Source organism: Marmota marmota, unplaced genomic scaffold (assembly GCF_001458135.2).
Source record: "Marmota marmota marmota unplaced genomic scaffold, marMar, whole genome shotgun sequence".
Lineage (NCBI taxonomy): Eukaryota > Metazoa > Chordata > Mammalia > Rodentia > Sciuridae > Marmota > Marmota marmota.
The window spans coordinates 44,778,735-44,794,133 of NW_026000016.1; the positions used below are offsets into that span (position 1 = coordinate 44,778,735).

Consider the following 15,399-nt stretch of genomic DNA (forward strand, 5'->3'; position numbering starts at 1 on the left):
AAGGGGGCGGGGCCGACCCGGCCCAGGACCCGCCCCCAAGCCCGGCAGAGCCGCGCCGGGCCCCGCCCCACCCTGCAGCCACCAATCGAAGGCCCGAAAGAGCAATAGGGGCGGGACTTGAGCCTTTAAAGGGATCTCTTGGCTCGGGTCCACCGGGTTGCTGGGGGCGGGAAGAATTGGGGGTAGTTGGGACGGCCGGGAGAAGCCAACCACGCAGAAGCCTGGATCCTCGGAGTCACAGAACCTCAGCTTCACTGGGACCTTCCTTTCAAAAATGAGGAAACATGCAAAGAGGGGAACTACCCAAGGTCACACAGCGAGTTAGTGGCTAAGCACGGGTAAGAAACCTGGCCTTCGGGGCAGCGCGCTGCTTCAAAGCATCCCACAGTGATTAGCGGTTTACAGTTTGAAAAGGCCAGCAAAGCTTCCCTTCTGCATTTATTCCAGTAAGTTCGCCAACCTTTAGTGAAGGGGATTCTTGCTGATGTCTAAGTAAAATTCCCCCCACCTCCACCCTGCAGCATTTAAGTCCATCTTTTGATAGCTTTCTGGCCAGACTGCTAGCTCAGTCTGGGCTCTCCATACGTCTAGACCACAGTCCCATTGACCTTTATGACCCACGGATGACCCATCAGGCCCGGCTCACACTCTGTTGTGGCAGTGGGGGCAGAGGGGTCAGTGTGGGAGGCTTGAGATGCCCCAGGAAGAGGAGGGAACAAAGGGGGCACTCAACTCCAAGGGCACCTGGATGGAGAGGCTGGGTGGGGAAGTGGGTGGGAAGGGAAGGCCAATGAGTGCAGCTGCCTGCACGAATGGATATAAAGGACAAGGGGGTGCCATGGAGACTTTAACACAGGGCAGTTATGGAGGAGGAGACCAGTGCTGTGGAGACACAATTCCCTGTCCAGTCCACCTCTCCTCCCTCTGAGACTGGACTCCTCCTTCCTGCCCTCCAACTCCAACATTGGGGCCATTCACAGAGCCCCTCACCAGCTGCCCTCCCTTCCCTCACTTCACCCAGCTCCCTCCCCTGGATAGGGCCCAAGAGGACTACCCAGCTGCAACTCCAGATGTGAGTTGAGATCTCTGGGGGAGGGGAGAAAGGGGAGTCTGACTCCAAGCCTCTTGCATCACCCTCAGATGATGAAACCATGTCAGAGATTTTGGTAAGGATATAGGTTAGGGTCGGAGAATTTATCTGTTAGTGCCATCTTCCTGTCCTGTCTCCTCCACCGTCCCCCTAACACCCCAGATAACTACTCTATCCAGGAGCCCAGATCCCTGTATGGTTTGACCTATTAAGTTCAAACCAAAAAACCAGAAAATTTCAACAGCAGATTTCAAGGTCACATCAACACCCTCTCATCCTCAGGGCAAATAGAAGGCTGCCGTCAGCAGGAGTACCCCCAAGGTTGTGGTAGGGGGTTCCTGGTGAGATCTTGCACCCTTTACTAACATTTGAACACTCCTAGAGCCGGAAACCAGCAGAGTTGAGGAGTCAGATCCTGGGCATTCTCTCTCCATCTTCCAACCAAAATTAGCGATAGGGAGCAGCGTAACACAAACAAGGTACTTCATGGGCATGTTATTTCATCGTTATACCCCTGAGCTAGACTTTAATATTCTTTTTCAACTTTGCAGATGGGGAAACTGAGTCTCACCCAGCATATAAGCAACAGACTCAGAATTTGAATTTGTGCATATGATTCTGGACTCCCCAGATCACCTCTAAGCAAGTGCCAGGAGGATGGGAGCTGGGCTAGCCTAGGGTTTTCTTGCAGGCCCAACAGCCTCCAGGCCTAGCCCTCCCAGATGGCAATGCTGCATTTTGCAAAACTGCTCTCCCACCCACCCATCTCTAGGCTTCTTTGGGGCCCAACTCTGGTTTCCTGCCTGCAGGAGGTCGGCTGTAACTTCCGACAGTAGGTGACCCTTCTGACTCACAGTTCAACTGCTGGGAAATGCTACCAGAGCCACTGCCCACCCCCTCTGCAATCCTCCAGGCCACAATCCAGAGTGTCCAGCTAGGACAAGCAAAGAGACACATTGGCTGCAAACTCAGACCTCCTAGAATCAGGGCCTCAGGATTTTGGTTACTTTGATCACCTCAAGCAACTCCCTCCTGGGCCACCAGGGAGCAGCAGGACAGCCCAGGGTCCAGACTGACTCCTGAGCTCCGCTCCCATAGGTGAGAAGCTAACACGGGGATTCAAGGTAGAAAAGAGGCTTAAACTGCAGCTTGGGAGATTTAGGTTAGACAGGTCAGAGGAAGCCTAGGACAATCCCTGCCCTTTTCTGTCTCTGTCCAGCTTCAGCACAGCCCCTGCTTCCTCTCTGGCTTATTCCCACTTCTTCTGTCTCCTTTCAGCTACTCTTCTTTCCTTCCCTCCTCTCCAAACCCTGAAGTTTCTTAGAATCAGCTACATAAGGCACATAGCATCCCCAGTACTTTCCTCTCTGCCTGACAGAAACACACACACACACACACACACACACACACACACACACACACTGGCCCTGAGTAGAAAATTGGAGTTTGAGTCCCAGGATTTGTCCCGAACTGAGGCCCTTCCCCCAGGCATCTTGGGGCCTCCATCATTTCTCCTGACATGAGCTGTGGGCGTCTGGGCAGATGGGAACCTGGGGGAGGTGTGGGGAGCCCTCTCCAAGTCAGGAAGCTCCCACGCTACTGTAGTTAAAATACTCCAGCAGCGACTTGGGGCAGCCATCTGGCCGAGATTTTGCTCAGGCACGTCTCAGCTCTCAACAGCAACCCCAAAGGAACAAATCAAAACACCTAAGAGATACATGTAGGCCCTAGAAATGTCTCCAAGGGTGGCCTGACCTTGAGCCATCTCCCTTTTTATTTTCTTCAGTGTTAGTACTGAGCATTGGCATTTGCAAAATCTGAGCATTGACCTCAAATTCTGGGAGCAGAAGATGGAGTTCTGGACCTCCAGTGTTAACCCCCGGCAGCTGTGCTTGATTCCATGGGAGAATGGGCCTTAACCTATCCTCCAGCAGACGTCCAGCCACAACTTCCAGTGTTCTCCCAGAGAAAGAACCCAGTTTTGCCTGCTAGCAGGAGCTCAGAACCCCAGGGAGTGTCCACAGGGCTGTAGACTAAGAAGGTCTGAGCTCAGGCATGGGTTCAGCCTCACTTCCTCTGTTATAGGGGGAGACAGACTTAGCCACAAAGGAAGCCAGAGGTTGTTATAAATAGCAGGGAAGGAGAGAACTGTTGTGGATTACAAACACCCCACTGGTCTTTAAAAAAAAAATCTTATTTTGTTTCAAATGATAATTAGTATTTAAAGAATTCTCCATATAACCTCAAACATGAAATCTTCACCACCACCCCTTCTACTTTACAATGCTTTCTGACACAATATTGGGGCCAAAGGTAGTTGACTATGTCACCAAATCCTCAGCTTGGAAAGAACCCCCTGGGTCACTTAATGCATTCCTTTATTTTCAGATGAAGAAACAGGCCCACAGATGAAAGGGACTATCCAAAGTTGCATTGTATAGTGAGATTTAGGTTAGACAGGTCAGAGGCTGAGCAGTAAAACTGAAAGTTTAGTCCCTATACTTCCAAAGCAGGGCCGTTTCCATGATAGCACAATAGGAACCCAACAGCCAAACATCTGAGATTGGGCTGTCAGTGAGTTTATAGTCCTGACAGAAGTTCAGTCTGAATGAAATAACAAAAGACAGCCCCTCAGCTGAACTGTGGTCTTTAAGACATAGAGATCTAGGCTCCAATCCTAGCTCTGCCACTCATTAGCTGTATAACCCTGTTCTAGTGATGTAACTGCAACAAGCATCAGCTCCTGCATCTCAAAATGTTAGAACAGTCACCTCACTGGGCTATTACAAGGTAACATGGGTCAAGCATCCAGGCTGGCAGTCAGCACAAAATAGCTACTAATTTTTTTTGCATTTCCCTTGGATTCTGTATTCCTTCTCCAATGGATTTGTCATAACAAAGTTCCGGGAGAGAGAGGGAGTCTCAGAGGTGAGTGTAGGTGAGGCTGGGGGAGGAGGAGGTTATGGCAATGAGATTTGCTTGGTTTAGGTCATGGGTGTGAGGTCCGGGAATGGCAGAGGCAGATCTGCAGGAAATTATCCATTCTCTGTCAACCACTCAGTGGTGGAGCCTAGGAAGCCAAGGGAAGTTTGCAGTCAGAAGGGAGCCTTGGCATGCGGGATCTGTGCTGTACACAGAGGGGCTGCTGATAAGGAGATCTTGCATCCATCCTATGGCCACACTGGACCATAAGTGTTGTTTAAGTTTTCTCATGAAACCTTCATAACAGTGAGGTCAACACTGTTATCATCCTCATTTTGCAGAAGAGGAAATGAGCTCAAAGGTCATTTGGCTAGTGTAGTAGTCATTAGTGCTGTTTACATATTTCCTGCTCTCTGTCTTCCTGCACTAGGTAGGACTGCAAGTCCTCAGTCTTCTTTGATGGTAACTGGTCATGTGACTTTAACCAATGAAATGTGGGGCTTTGCCAGCTTTAATCAATGAAATGCGATACTGGTATGTGTCACCTCTAGGTAAATAAATAAATAATAAAATGTAAAAATTAAAAATCTCAGTGGCACATGCAAAATGATAGCAGCTACTATTGCACCATTTCTGTGCTGGGCATTGTGCTAAATGCTTCCGATGTATACTATAAGGTAATGTGCATGGTAACCCTAGGAGGTAGGAACAATCATCATCTCCATAAAACAAACCAGGAGCTGGGTGTGGTGCCACACACCTGTAATCACTGGCTCAGGAGGCTGAGGCAGAACAATCGTGAGTTCAAAGCCAGCCTCAGCAACTTAGTGAGGCCCTAAGCAACTCAGTTAGACCCTGTCTCCAATTAAAAAAAAAAAAAAAAAAAAAAAAAGTTTGGGGATGTGGCTCAGTGGTTAAGTGCCCCTGGGCTCAATCCCAGGTACCAAACAAACAAACAAACAAACAAATGAAAAACCAGGACAGTAAGAGTTTATAAGGTCACAAGTGAGGAGCAGGGTTCAGACTCAAGCAAGTCAATGGCCAGTTTCAAGGAAAAGACTGGATCTGGGCTTTGGCATCTGCTGAGCTAAGAAAGTGATCAGAAGCTGGATGTAGTGGCACACATCTATAATCCCAGAGACTCAGGAGGCTGAGGCAGGAGGATTGCAAGTTCAGGCCAGCCTCAGCAATTTAGCCAGTCCCTAAGCAATTTAATGAGACCCTGTCTCACAATATAAAAAGAGCTGGGATGTGGCTCAGTAGATAAGCACTCCAGGGTTCAATCTCAGGGTACCAAGAAAAGAAAAACAAAAGTGGTCAGAGCATCTGAGAAGTCATCTGCTTTTTGTAACCATGCAGAGACTCATACACAGTTTCACTATAGCCCCAAACTGGAAACAAACTGAATGACCCTCAGAAGGGAATGGGTACAGAACTGGCACATCACACACACAATGGAACACTATTTGGCAATGAGAAGGAGAGAGCTATTGATACTAAATACATCATGGATGGATCTTAAGAATTAATTGTGCTCAGTGAAAAAAGCAGACCAGAAAGAGCACAGTGATACATAATTCCATTGTTGTAAGAATTTTGGAAAATAAACTAATTATAAATGTCAGATTGGTGGTCGGTGGTGGGGGAAGCAAGGGCAGTGGGTGGGGCTGGGTGGGGGGGTACAAGGGGAATTACTAAGGGGCTTGAGGAAATTTTTTGCGTGATGTGTATATCGATAATGGTGATGATTCCATGGGTGTGTACGTCTGTCAAAATCAATCAAATATGTATGTTAATTAATCAAATACTGTATGTTAATTACTCATCAATAAAATTGTTTCTTAAAAAAAAGTAACTTGCTCCAATTTCTTCTTTGCCCAAACAGAGAGGCAGAATGGCTTATGACTTAGCCTGGGTCACAGGGACAGTTAATTGGAATTCCAGCTACCTGAGTGGGCCTCTTGTCTGTACCATGGAGGCTGTGGGCTCATGGAGAGATCCCCACATGCCAAAGGGGACAGGGACAGGAAAGTAGATAGCAAAAAAAGGGTAAAGTGACATAAAACAAAATAGAGATCCCTGAAAAGAGGCAGACAGGGCATCCGGCTGGGAGATCCAGAGAAGAGAAGGAAACAAAGACACCAAGCCACAGGCCTGGGGCAAGGGAAGAGGGGGATGGGAGACCTGGTGTGAGGGGGAGGCCTCTTAGACTGTCCTAGCCAGGACCAGAGCAGCCACCCCCCTCTTTTGTCAGGTGCCTTCTTTATAAGCCCCTTCCCTCCAATTAAGTTCACAAATCCCTTTCCACCAACCCCTCCGAGCTGCTGATTTTCAGTCCCCCAGGATGCATCACTGGGTTTGAATAGCTATTTCCTTGGCCAGACCACACAGAGCAAACTGCCAGCAAATGAACATTTAGCGCTTTAAAAATGGGGGGAGGGGAGAGGGGTTGGCAGCAACAGCAGGGGCAGGGAGTCATGCTAGGTTAACCTCGCAGGTGCCAACTCTCCAGAAATGTAGCCTGACTGAGGATTTTAAGGGACAGCAGAGGATGCCAGCACCCCAGGCTGGAGCTCATGGGGTGGTTTTAGGAGCATTTCAAAGGCCCTTTTGACGTAAGACAGTCAAGTTGACCTGAGGTGAAATGACTCTTGAAAAGTTCCTCTGTGCCTTCCCTTCCTGACGCCTGTACTTCCTGACACTGGTAGCAACAGAGAGAAGAGAGGCCTTGCCTTGAGGAGGACTGGGGAATTAGGAAGGGTCTAGTGACGATGGAAAGATGTAAGCATTTTTTTTTCCCCTCTTTAACTTCCAAACTTAGTTGGAGGACCCAGAATGGGAAGGCCAGAACTGGGTGGAGCAGAGTTTAGGTCATAACCCAAATTAGAAAGAGCCCAGAGGAAGAGGCCCATCCTCTGTCTTCCATCTCCCCCACCCAGACTGATGTGGGTCTCTTGTGCTGGAAAAAGAGAAACAGAGGACGTGGGGGACTTGGCGGAGGTCATATCCCAAGTTGTTGCTATGAATGAGCCTCTGCTCACTACTCAAGGGAGACTGAGGACCAAGCTTACTGATAACAGGTGCAGAAAGGCCCCATACCAATTTTTTTTATGTGTACTGTGTGCATGCACACGTGTGTGTGTGTGTGTGTGTGTGTGTGTGGTGTACTGGAGATTGAACCCAGGGGTACTCTGCCACTGCACTACACCTCCAGCCCTTTTCATATTTAGAGACAGGGTCTCCCTAAGCTGCCTAGGCTGCCCTCAAATAGGCAACCCTCCTACCTCAGCTGGGATTATAGAAACACACCACCGCACTCCCCACCCCATCAGATTGAATCTGCTCACTGTGTGAAGACCACCCTGCATAGGGTGCCCACCTTGGTGAGCCCCCATCCAAACCAATTTGTATGGATGGTTAGAATAGCTGTAAACTGGTCCCAAACAAAAGGCTGGGAGCAGGGACGGCCAGACGGGCAATGGTGGTACTTGGGCAGTGCCAGACAGTGGGGAAACCCGCTATAGGTTTGAGTAGGTCAAATTTTAGAAAATTGCTATCGTAGCTGGGCTCAGCTGCGCAGACCTGTGATCCCAGGGACTTGGGAGGCTGAGGCAGTGGGATCTCAAGTTCAAAGCCAGCCTGGGCAACTTGGTGAGACCCTGTCTCAAAATACAATAGGCCTGGGAATGTAGCTCAGTGATGGAGCATCTCTAGGTTCAATCCCCAGTAGTAAAAACAAACAAACAAACAAACAAACAAAAACCCACAAGAAATTGCCATTCTATAGATCAAAAAGAATAGAATATTGGCAATTTTTTTTGAATCAAACTAATACCTACTATTTAGCAGTTTACTTGGTGTAGGGTTTTGATTTTCCCTTCCTTCCTTTTTCCCTTGCTGGGAATACAAAGTTAAGTCCTAGTCCCTGTCCTTGAGGACTCACAGCATTTGGAAAGAGCACATCAATACCCCTAATTATGATACAGTGTAATAAATGCCATAACACAAGTTATCAAGTTCTGCACAAGCCCTGAGGAGGTGGCAGCGAAGTTTGCCTATGAGGGTGTTGTTAAGGTTTGGACTTGGAATGGCCCCCAAAGCTCATGTTGAAGGCTTGGTCCTCAATGCATCCATGTTCAGTGGTGGGTTTTGGGGTGGTGGTTGATCATGAGGGCTTTAACCTCATCAATGAATTAATCCATTGATGAATTCATGGTTGAGTGGTTTATTGGGTGGTAGTAGAAACTAGGAGGTGGGACCTAGCTGAAGGGAGTGGGTCTTTGGCAGTGTGTCCTTGGGAACTATATCTTGTCCTCTCTCTGTCTGCCTTCCCAGAAGCCATGAGGCAAGTAGTTTCTGGTGCCACCCATTTAGTCATGACCTTTCTGCCTTATCACAGATTTAACAGCAAGGAAGCCAGATGACCATAGACAGAAACCTCTGACACTGTGAGCCAAAATCAACCTTTCCTCCTTTAAGTTGTTCTTCTCAGGTATTTTGTCACAGTGACAGAAAGCTGACTAACACAGGGGGTCAGAGAAGGCTTTTGAGAAACGTTGTTAGGTAGAGATGGAAGGAGGGGTTGCTGGGTACAGAGGGCATGGTCCTGGACACTTCAGGGAACTTGGCCTGTTTGAAGAGAGAGGGGTGCCGCTGACCACTGCTAGGCTGGTGCTTGGCAGGATGTGAAGGGGTTTCAGGGCCGGGTAGCCGAGTCTGAGTTGGGGATTGTGAGAGCTTGTCCTGTGATCCTCATGATAATGCAGGAGATAAGCAGCTTAGGAATAGCGTCCAGGCTCCCGTTAGACCCTGGCTTCGCCATTTTGTGGCCAAATGACTTTACATAATTCACTCGGCTTTTCTGAACCTCAGTTTTCTCATCATAAAATGGGATTAGCCATAATGCCTGTTTTATAGGTAGTGCTGCAAAGATTACATGAGATGTTTAAATTCAGGCACGTCATGAACCTGGCTTGGTGAATGTTGGCTATTGTTCCACAGAGGAGCAAATCAAGGGGCAGAGGCACTTTCAAAAGAACAAACAACTAGAAATGGGAATGGGTTTTCCCTATGTCCAGGGCTTCACTTTTATTTCAAGGCTGCCCTTCTGAAGAGCTGGGTCTCCTCCTGGCTCCCCTTGCTGCCTCAAGTGATGTTGGCTGGCCATGGCTCCTTCCTTCTCGGGGTCCTGGTTTCATTTCTCACCACGGTGGTATCTTTTCTTTTACTCATTTTACTTTAAACTAACACCAGTCAAGCCTTTGTCCTCTGAACCCCGTGGAGCGCCTGTGGACACCCTAATGTTTTTAGTTGCCAGAATTATTATTTGTCCCCTGTATTTATGGTCAGTTTCTTTCTAAAATGCCTTGGTTTTCTTGACGGGATCTTAAAGTTCCATTTAGGGGCACAGTTGTGCTAATGTAAGGGAACGAAGCAATGGAATTCCAAAGCTTGAGGACCAATACTGGCTCTGCCACTTACCGGCTATGATACCCCTCTGTGTAAAATGGGGAGAGGGAGGTCACCTGGCACTCTGAGCTATCAGCTCCAGGGCCGCAGTGATGAATTACTGGAATCAGTTGCCACAGGATTAGGGAAGACCCTAAATATAATAAGGGGTGGAGGTCAAGGTCAGCCCTGGGTTGGCGATGGTTAGTGGCAGGAATCACCTTCCATGCTTGTCCACGATGGTCAGAGCTGTCAAGGCCTGTACAGAGGCTAGGCCTGGAGCTGAGGGGTGTGGGCTGAGTGTCACTGCTGCCTAACTACCCCTAAAAGTCCTGGACCCCCCACTGCCGATCAGCTTCCTCCCTTCTTAGAAATCAGCCCTCTCACTAGCCAGCACCTGACAGGATCAAAACAGCTTCTTACCAAGTGCAAAGATCTTACACTGCCACATTCATGCCCTGCAACAACCCTGAAGCAGGAATTATTCCATTTTACAAAGGGAGGAGCTGGAACTTAGAAAGGTTTTGTGAACTTCCCGACCCTCCTTACTCCTCACATGAGTGGAAGGAGGAAATGAGTTTAGATCCTAAGAATTTCCCACTTAAGACTCTGCTCATAATCACTTTGCAGAGAGTAGTCATACCTTTCCTTTAAGAACCCCAGGTGATGGACATCATGGTGCATGTTATGCCTGAAATTCCAGCTTCTCAAGACATTGAGGTAAGAGGATCAAAAGTATGAGGCCAGCCTCAGCAACCTAGTGAGACCTGTCCCAAAATGAAAGATAAAAAGGACTGGAGATGTAACTCAGTGGTAAAGCATCTCTGGGTTTTATCCCTAGTATTTTTTTTAAGGAATATTTATTTTTTAGTTTTAGGTGGATACAATATCTTTATTTTATATTTACGTGGTGCTGAGGATGGAACCCAGTACCTCATGCATGCTAGGTGAGTGCTCTACCACTGAGCCACAACCCCAGCCCTATCCCTAGTTTTGAAGAGAGAAAACAAACAAAGAAGAACTGAATAGAGTCCCGGGAGGTGGGCTGGGTGCACCTCAGGGGTATAGCACTTGCCTAGCATGTGCAAGGCCCTGTGTTACATCTCCAGGAGAGGCAGCTAGCTCTGCAGGAGTCACTCAGCTCTATCCAGAGCAGGGTGGGAAATTCTCCAGGTCTGGGGCCAGGAACACTAACCCTTCTGAGAATGGACTAGAACTGGGGCTCACTCTCTGGTCTTTCCAGGGACCCTCCATCTAAGCTTTGCACTGTCCAGATGGAGGGCTGCCCTGGTCCTCAGAGCCCCCACATGCAGCTTTGTGCTCATCTCTCCTGCTAGCTGCACTCCGCCTCTTCTGGCAGATTCTCCCTCCAGCAGCTGGGCCCCAAATCTGCAGAGAACTGTCAGGGAAAAGATGGGGTCTGGCAGACACTGCCCCTGGCCAGTGCCCCCCAGTGACAGAAGGTGGCCCCACCTTCCCCTATGGGCACACTCCCTCTGTCAGGTGGTCTTGCTGAGAGGGGCATCTGGCTCATCTGAAATCTGCCCACTCCCCCTCACACCCTTCTCAGCCCTTATCCTTCCTTAATTGGGTCCTCCTGGCTTTATTTGAGTAGCCTAGCAGCCCCGTTAGGAGAAAGCCATCCATTTTGTCCAGGGGAGTTGAGATGGATGCAGAATTTCACCCATTCTGATAAATTAGAACACTTTATATGTTACAAAGGAAACTGCCTGAACTTTTCAAAAGGGCGAAGAGCTAATAGGAAAGTTTCTCAGAGACTTTTATACATACATACCTGTCAGTCAGGCTAGAAGGAAAGGCATAGATTTGACAAATTGCACAGAGGTTAAGGACATTTGATGCTAAACTGCCTGGGTCTGACTCTCACTTTGGCTCCCTTACCAGCTCTGTGGACTTAGACAAGCTACTTATCTCTCTGGGTCATATTTGCAAAATGAGGATGATGATACCTTTCTTAATTGCTAAGAGGATTAAATAAATTAACATACAAACCACTTGGCACAGGGCTTGCCATAGAGTTAGCAAGCAATCTATATATGGTAGACATAGTACAGGTCTTGTTGCTCAAGTCCCTGCTGCAAGTAAAAATAACCTTTTATAGAATTCTACAGCATAGGAGCAACAATCTCATTAGTTGCACATTATCTTATTCTTGTAGATGAGTCAATTGAATGGGAGATAGTGTAAGTGGTTGTGAAGGGGAGGGGGCAGAGGAGGGGACCAGGAGGAGTCTAGGTGCTCCCTCTGCATGTGGAGTCTGGCATGTCACCCTCTAGAAGCAGAGTTCTTCCTCCCTGCCTTCCCTTGGCCTAGACGGACAGCTAAGGTGGCCAAGGGTGCAGGACTGAGCAGGAGGCACTGGGCAGTATGATTGCTGAGGGCAGGGTTCACACCTCTTAGCTCCTTTCTGCATTTATTCAACACGTAACTGTTGAGCCACCAATGAGTGTTGAAAAACGCTCATCTCTGGAGGGATAAGTGCAAACAAGGAGGCCATAGCACCAGGTTTCATGGAGCTTAGCATCTGGCTGGGGGAGAAGGCAGGTACAATAAGGTTACAATCCCTGCTGGAACAGGGAAAGCAATGTGCTCAATTTCTGGGTCAGACAACAGAAAGCTTGGGGGGAAAGCTCTGTGCAGGATGTAATAGGAAAGCTGAAGTTTAATTAGGGGTCCATCAGGTTCAGGGCTCAGGAAGTTTCCAGAGAGAGCAGCACATTGGTGCTCAGAGATGAGAGCAACTCCCTCTGGCCAGGTGAGCAGGAGACGCACGTGGGGCAAATCTGGGTGAGACTAGGAACTGAGGCCAGGGTTTGCCTGAGATTCTGAGAGCTCTGGGGACACTGTTTGGGTTTGAAGTAAGGAAATAATAGATTTCTCTGTTTAGAAAGATCAGAGATGGATTGGGAGGGAGGCGAGAGATTGGGAGGCCAGTTCAGAAGCTGTTGCAAAGGACAAGACATGAGGTGATGGGGGACATATCAGGACGTGGCTGTGGGGTGAAGAGAGGTGGAGACAGGTGTAAGAAGCACTTTGGAGATTAGTTTATGGGGCATAACAGCCAGACCTTCAGTTTGAATGAGGAGTAGGTTTCCCTGAGAATGAGGAGTAGGTTTCCCAGCAGCAGCAGAGGAGAAGCAGCCTTGAGGAGAGGATAAGAGGTGACACTGGGACAAGGTGGGTTTAGACATGGTGGACACAGAAACATCGTATTTTGTAGGAGGAGCAGGAATCAGGGACCTGGATAGAGTTTAGGAGAGATTTAGACCAGAAATACAGATTTGAGAATCAGCAACACATAGGTGTCACTAGGATATGAGCATGAATGTGATCACCCCAAGAGTTAGTGAGTGCAGCGAAAAATCAAGCAGACAGAACACACCTGGGAGCTGGGGGTGGAGGAAGAAGGCTCAAGAAAGCTTCAAGTGGGAGCGCCCTTGGGAGGTAACAGGAAATTCAGGAGATCTGAGACTTGGGAGGCATTTCAGGAAGTGGGGAAAGATAAATTGTATCAAATCTGCCTGGAAGTCAAGTAGAGAAGAGTCCACTGGATCAGCAACAGATTGTTAGTGATATTGGTTTTCATGAAGAAAGGGTGGGGAGGAATGCAGGCTGCGTGGGGCAGAGAAATGGAAAGTGGAAACCCAGGCAAGGATGCCACCCAGGTAGGAAGTTTGGTTCCCTGTAATGGACTTACGATTGATGGATAAATAGGTAAATAGATGATACACAGTATTTACATAAATCCACAGGCAAGATGGCTACAGGATCATGTTAAGCTAGAAGCACCTAGAATGTGCCCCACGTAGATAGAAGGAGCCAGCAGAGGCAGAGAGGGGAGAATGGCTAGATAGAAGGAGTATTTTGGCAGAAGGAGAGACCTGGCTTGGTTTCCACTGGGTCAGGGGGAAGGTAGAGATAGGTTCCTCAGTGTGGTGAGAGAGCTGAGGAGGGACCTTCTGGTGGCTTCTATTTTTGCTGTGAATGCAAGCTACTGGCATTGAGGTTTGAGGAGAAACATGAGTTGGAATACCTGCTCTGACCAGGCACCAGGAAGCTTTGGGTCCAGCAGGGACCAGGGATGTACAGCACCCTGAGGGTGTGAATGTCCCTGTCCTGTGCTGCTTGCATCTTGGGGCAGAACCCAGATGTAGGGATCCTGCTGCAGGATGTAATAGGGAGGCTGCATGGGAAGCCAACCTGGTTACCATGGCCACAGCCACAGAGCAGGCTTGCCCGTCTGGCTTAATGTAGGAGTGGCCAGAAGAAAAAAGAGTATCCAGGGAAGGGGAGGGGCACTGTAGGGATTCTGAGGACATGGTGCAGAGTCTCGGCTTTGCCTCTCCCCAGCTGTGCACTTCAGAGATGTCCTATCACCTCTCTGTACCTCCATTTCCTCATCTTGATCCTATACCTACATCACATGGTTCTGGTGAGGATAAGATGGATATTGTGTGTGAGAGTGCTTTGTAAACACAGTACATGAAGACCTCTGGTGTGAGACTGTATGTAGCTGGCACGCGGGAGACACTCAGCAAACAGTAACTGCTGTTACACATCACATCCATACTCATGGGGTGGATAAGAGGGGCCATGGAGACTGCAGATCTGTGATAACCAAGGCCATAAACGGCACGAGAGGAGGGTGGTGTTGGCAGTGAACTCTGACCAAAGAGGCACTATCACAGCTCCAAAGAAGGTTGGCCATGGTGTGACTAGGGCTTAGGAGTGTTTCTGAGGCCACCAGTCCTCTCTGGGGTTGCTCCGCCCTAGTCAATGGGGCAAGCCCTAGACTTCCAGGCTGAAGAACCCCACTCTCCACACAGTGCCTCTGCCTCATGCAGAATAAAACCCAGAGAGCCCCTCTAGACTCCTAGGCCCAGGTTCCCTGAGGGCTCTTGGGGAGGGGAAAAAAGTATAGAGGGTCCAGAAAAAGAGAAAAGCAGAGGCCAGGTGCCAGTGTCATAGGCCTGAGACTTTAATGTCCTGCTGATGGGAGTGGCCTTGTGACAGATGGACACTGGCACTGGCCAGGACTTTTAGAATGACCTTAGAAGTTCCAGCCAATCATGCTTCTTGCTGGTGAGGGAAGGGCCTGTCCTGTCCATCTACTTCCTCCCAAGTTTTTGAGATGGTTCCTGACCACCCTTGTTCAGCCAGGTGTCTAGCCACTGAAGGGAGGGGAGGCTGCTGTGGTGCTAATACTCCTCCCTCCAGCAGTCTCCCTCCCCTTGGTCATGTCAGCTCTAAGCCCAGGCTGATTCTTGTCGGCCATCACAGCCCGGGAGGAATCAGGGTCTCCTGTGAGCCCTGATGCTGGTCAAGGCTGCCCAGGGAAGACCCGAGGCTCAGGCCTCCCACGGCACCAGACGGGCCCTCTGGGGTCTGTTGTTCTCTCAGTAGCTCTGTTGCTGCCACCTCCACTTCCTCTGGTTCCATCTGGCAGGCATCTGCCAGGGCCTGGCCTGTCGCCATGACGAAGCCAGCGTCAGCCGCCAAGGAGTCCAGGCCCCCTCGAACCAGAGCCTGCAGGGAGGAGAGGGGCCTAGACAGGGTCTTCCTGGGAGTGGTCTTTGGTGGGGGAGGGTCTGCTTCTGTTGACCCTACCCCCTCTCCATGCCAGGCTGTCACAGGGCCACCTGCCAATGTAGCCAGCTGCTCTGTCCCAGCCTCTCCTCACCTCCTGGATCAGCAGGGCCGTGGCTGGAGCTGGGCACCTGGAACGGCTCTCCTCGGAGCTCCTGCTGCGAGATGCTTCCGCGTGCAGAGAGCCTGGCATGGAGCGCTTCCTTTCTTCTAGAACGGGAAGCTCTGCCCTGGGGCGCTGTTTCAAATGCACAAAAGCAAAGACCCCAACAGGTTTGCTGGAACCCACAGATGCAGTGAAATCCCAGCACATCCAAAGCGGCCTCAAGCAA

General features: G+C 49.4%; 1 protein-coding gene across 1 annotated transcript in view; it reads right to left on the reverse strand.

Annotated features, from left to right (window-relative positions):
• Positions 1-14,308: 14,308 nt before the first annotated feature.
• Cacna1s (calcium voltage-gated channel subunit alpha1 S) overlaps positions 14,309-15,399 on the reverse strand; it is a 63,377-nt gene continuing 62,286 nt past the window's right edge. Inside the window, exons 43-44 of the mRNA XM_015483810.2 lie at positions 15,162-15,305; positions 14,309-15,007 (exon numbers count right to left, since the gene is read on the reverse strand). Of these exons, the coding sequence (XP_015339296.1) occupies positions 14,756-15,007; positions 15,162-15,305 (396 nt within the window). The 3' untranslated portion in view covers positions 14,309-14,755. The remainder of the gene's footprint in view (positions 15,008-15,161; positions 15,306-15,399) is intronic.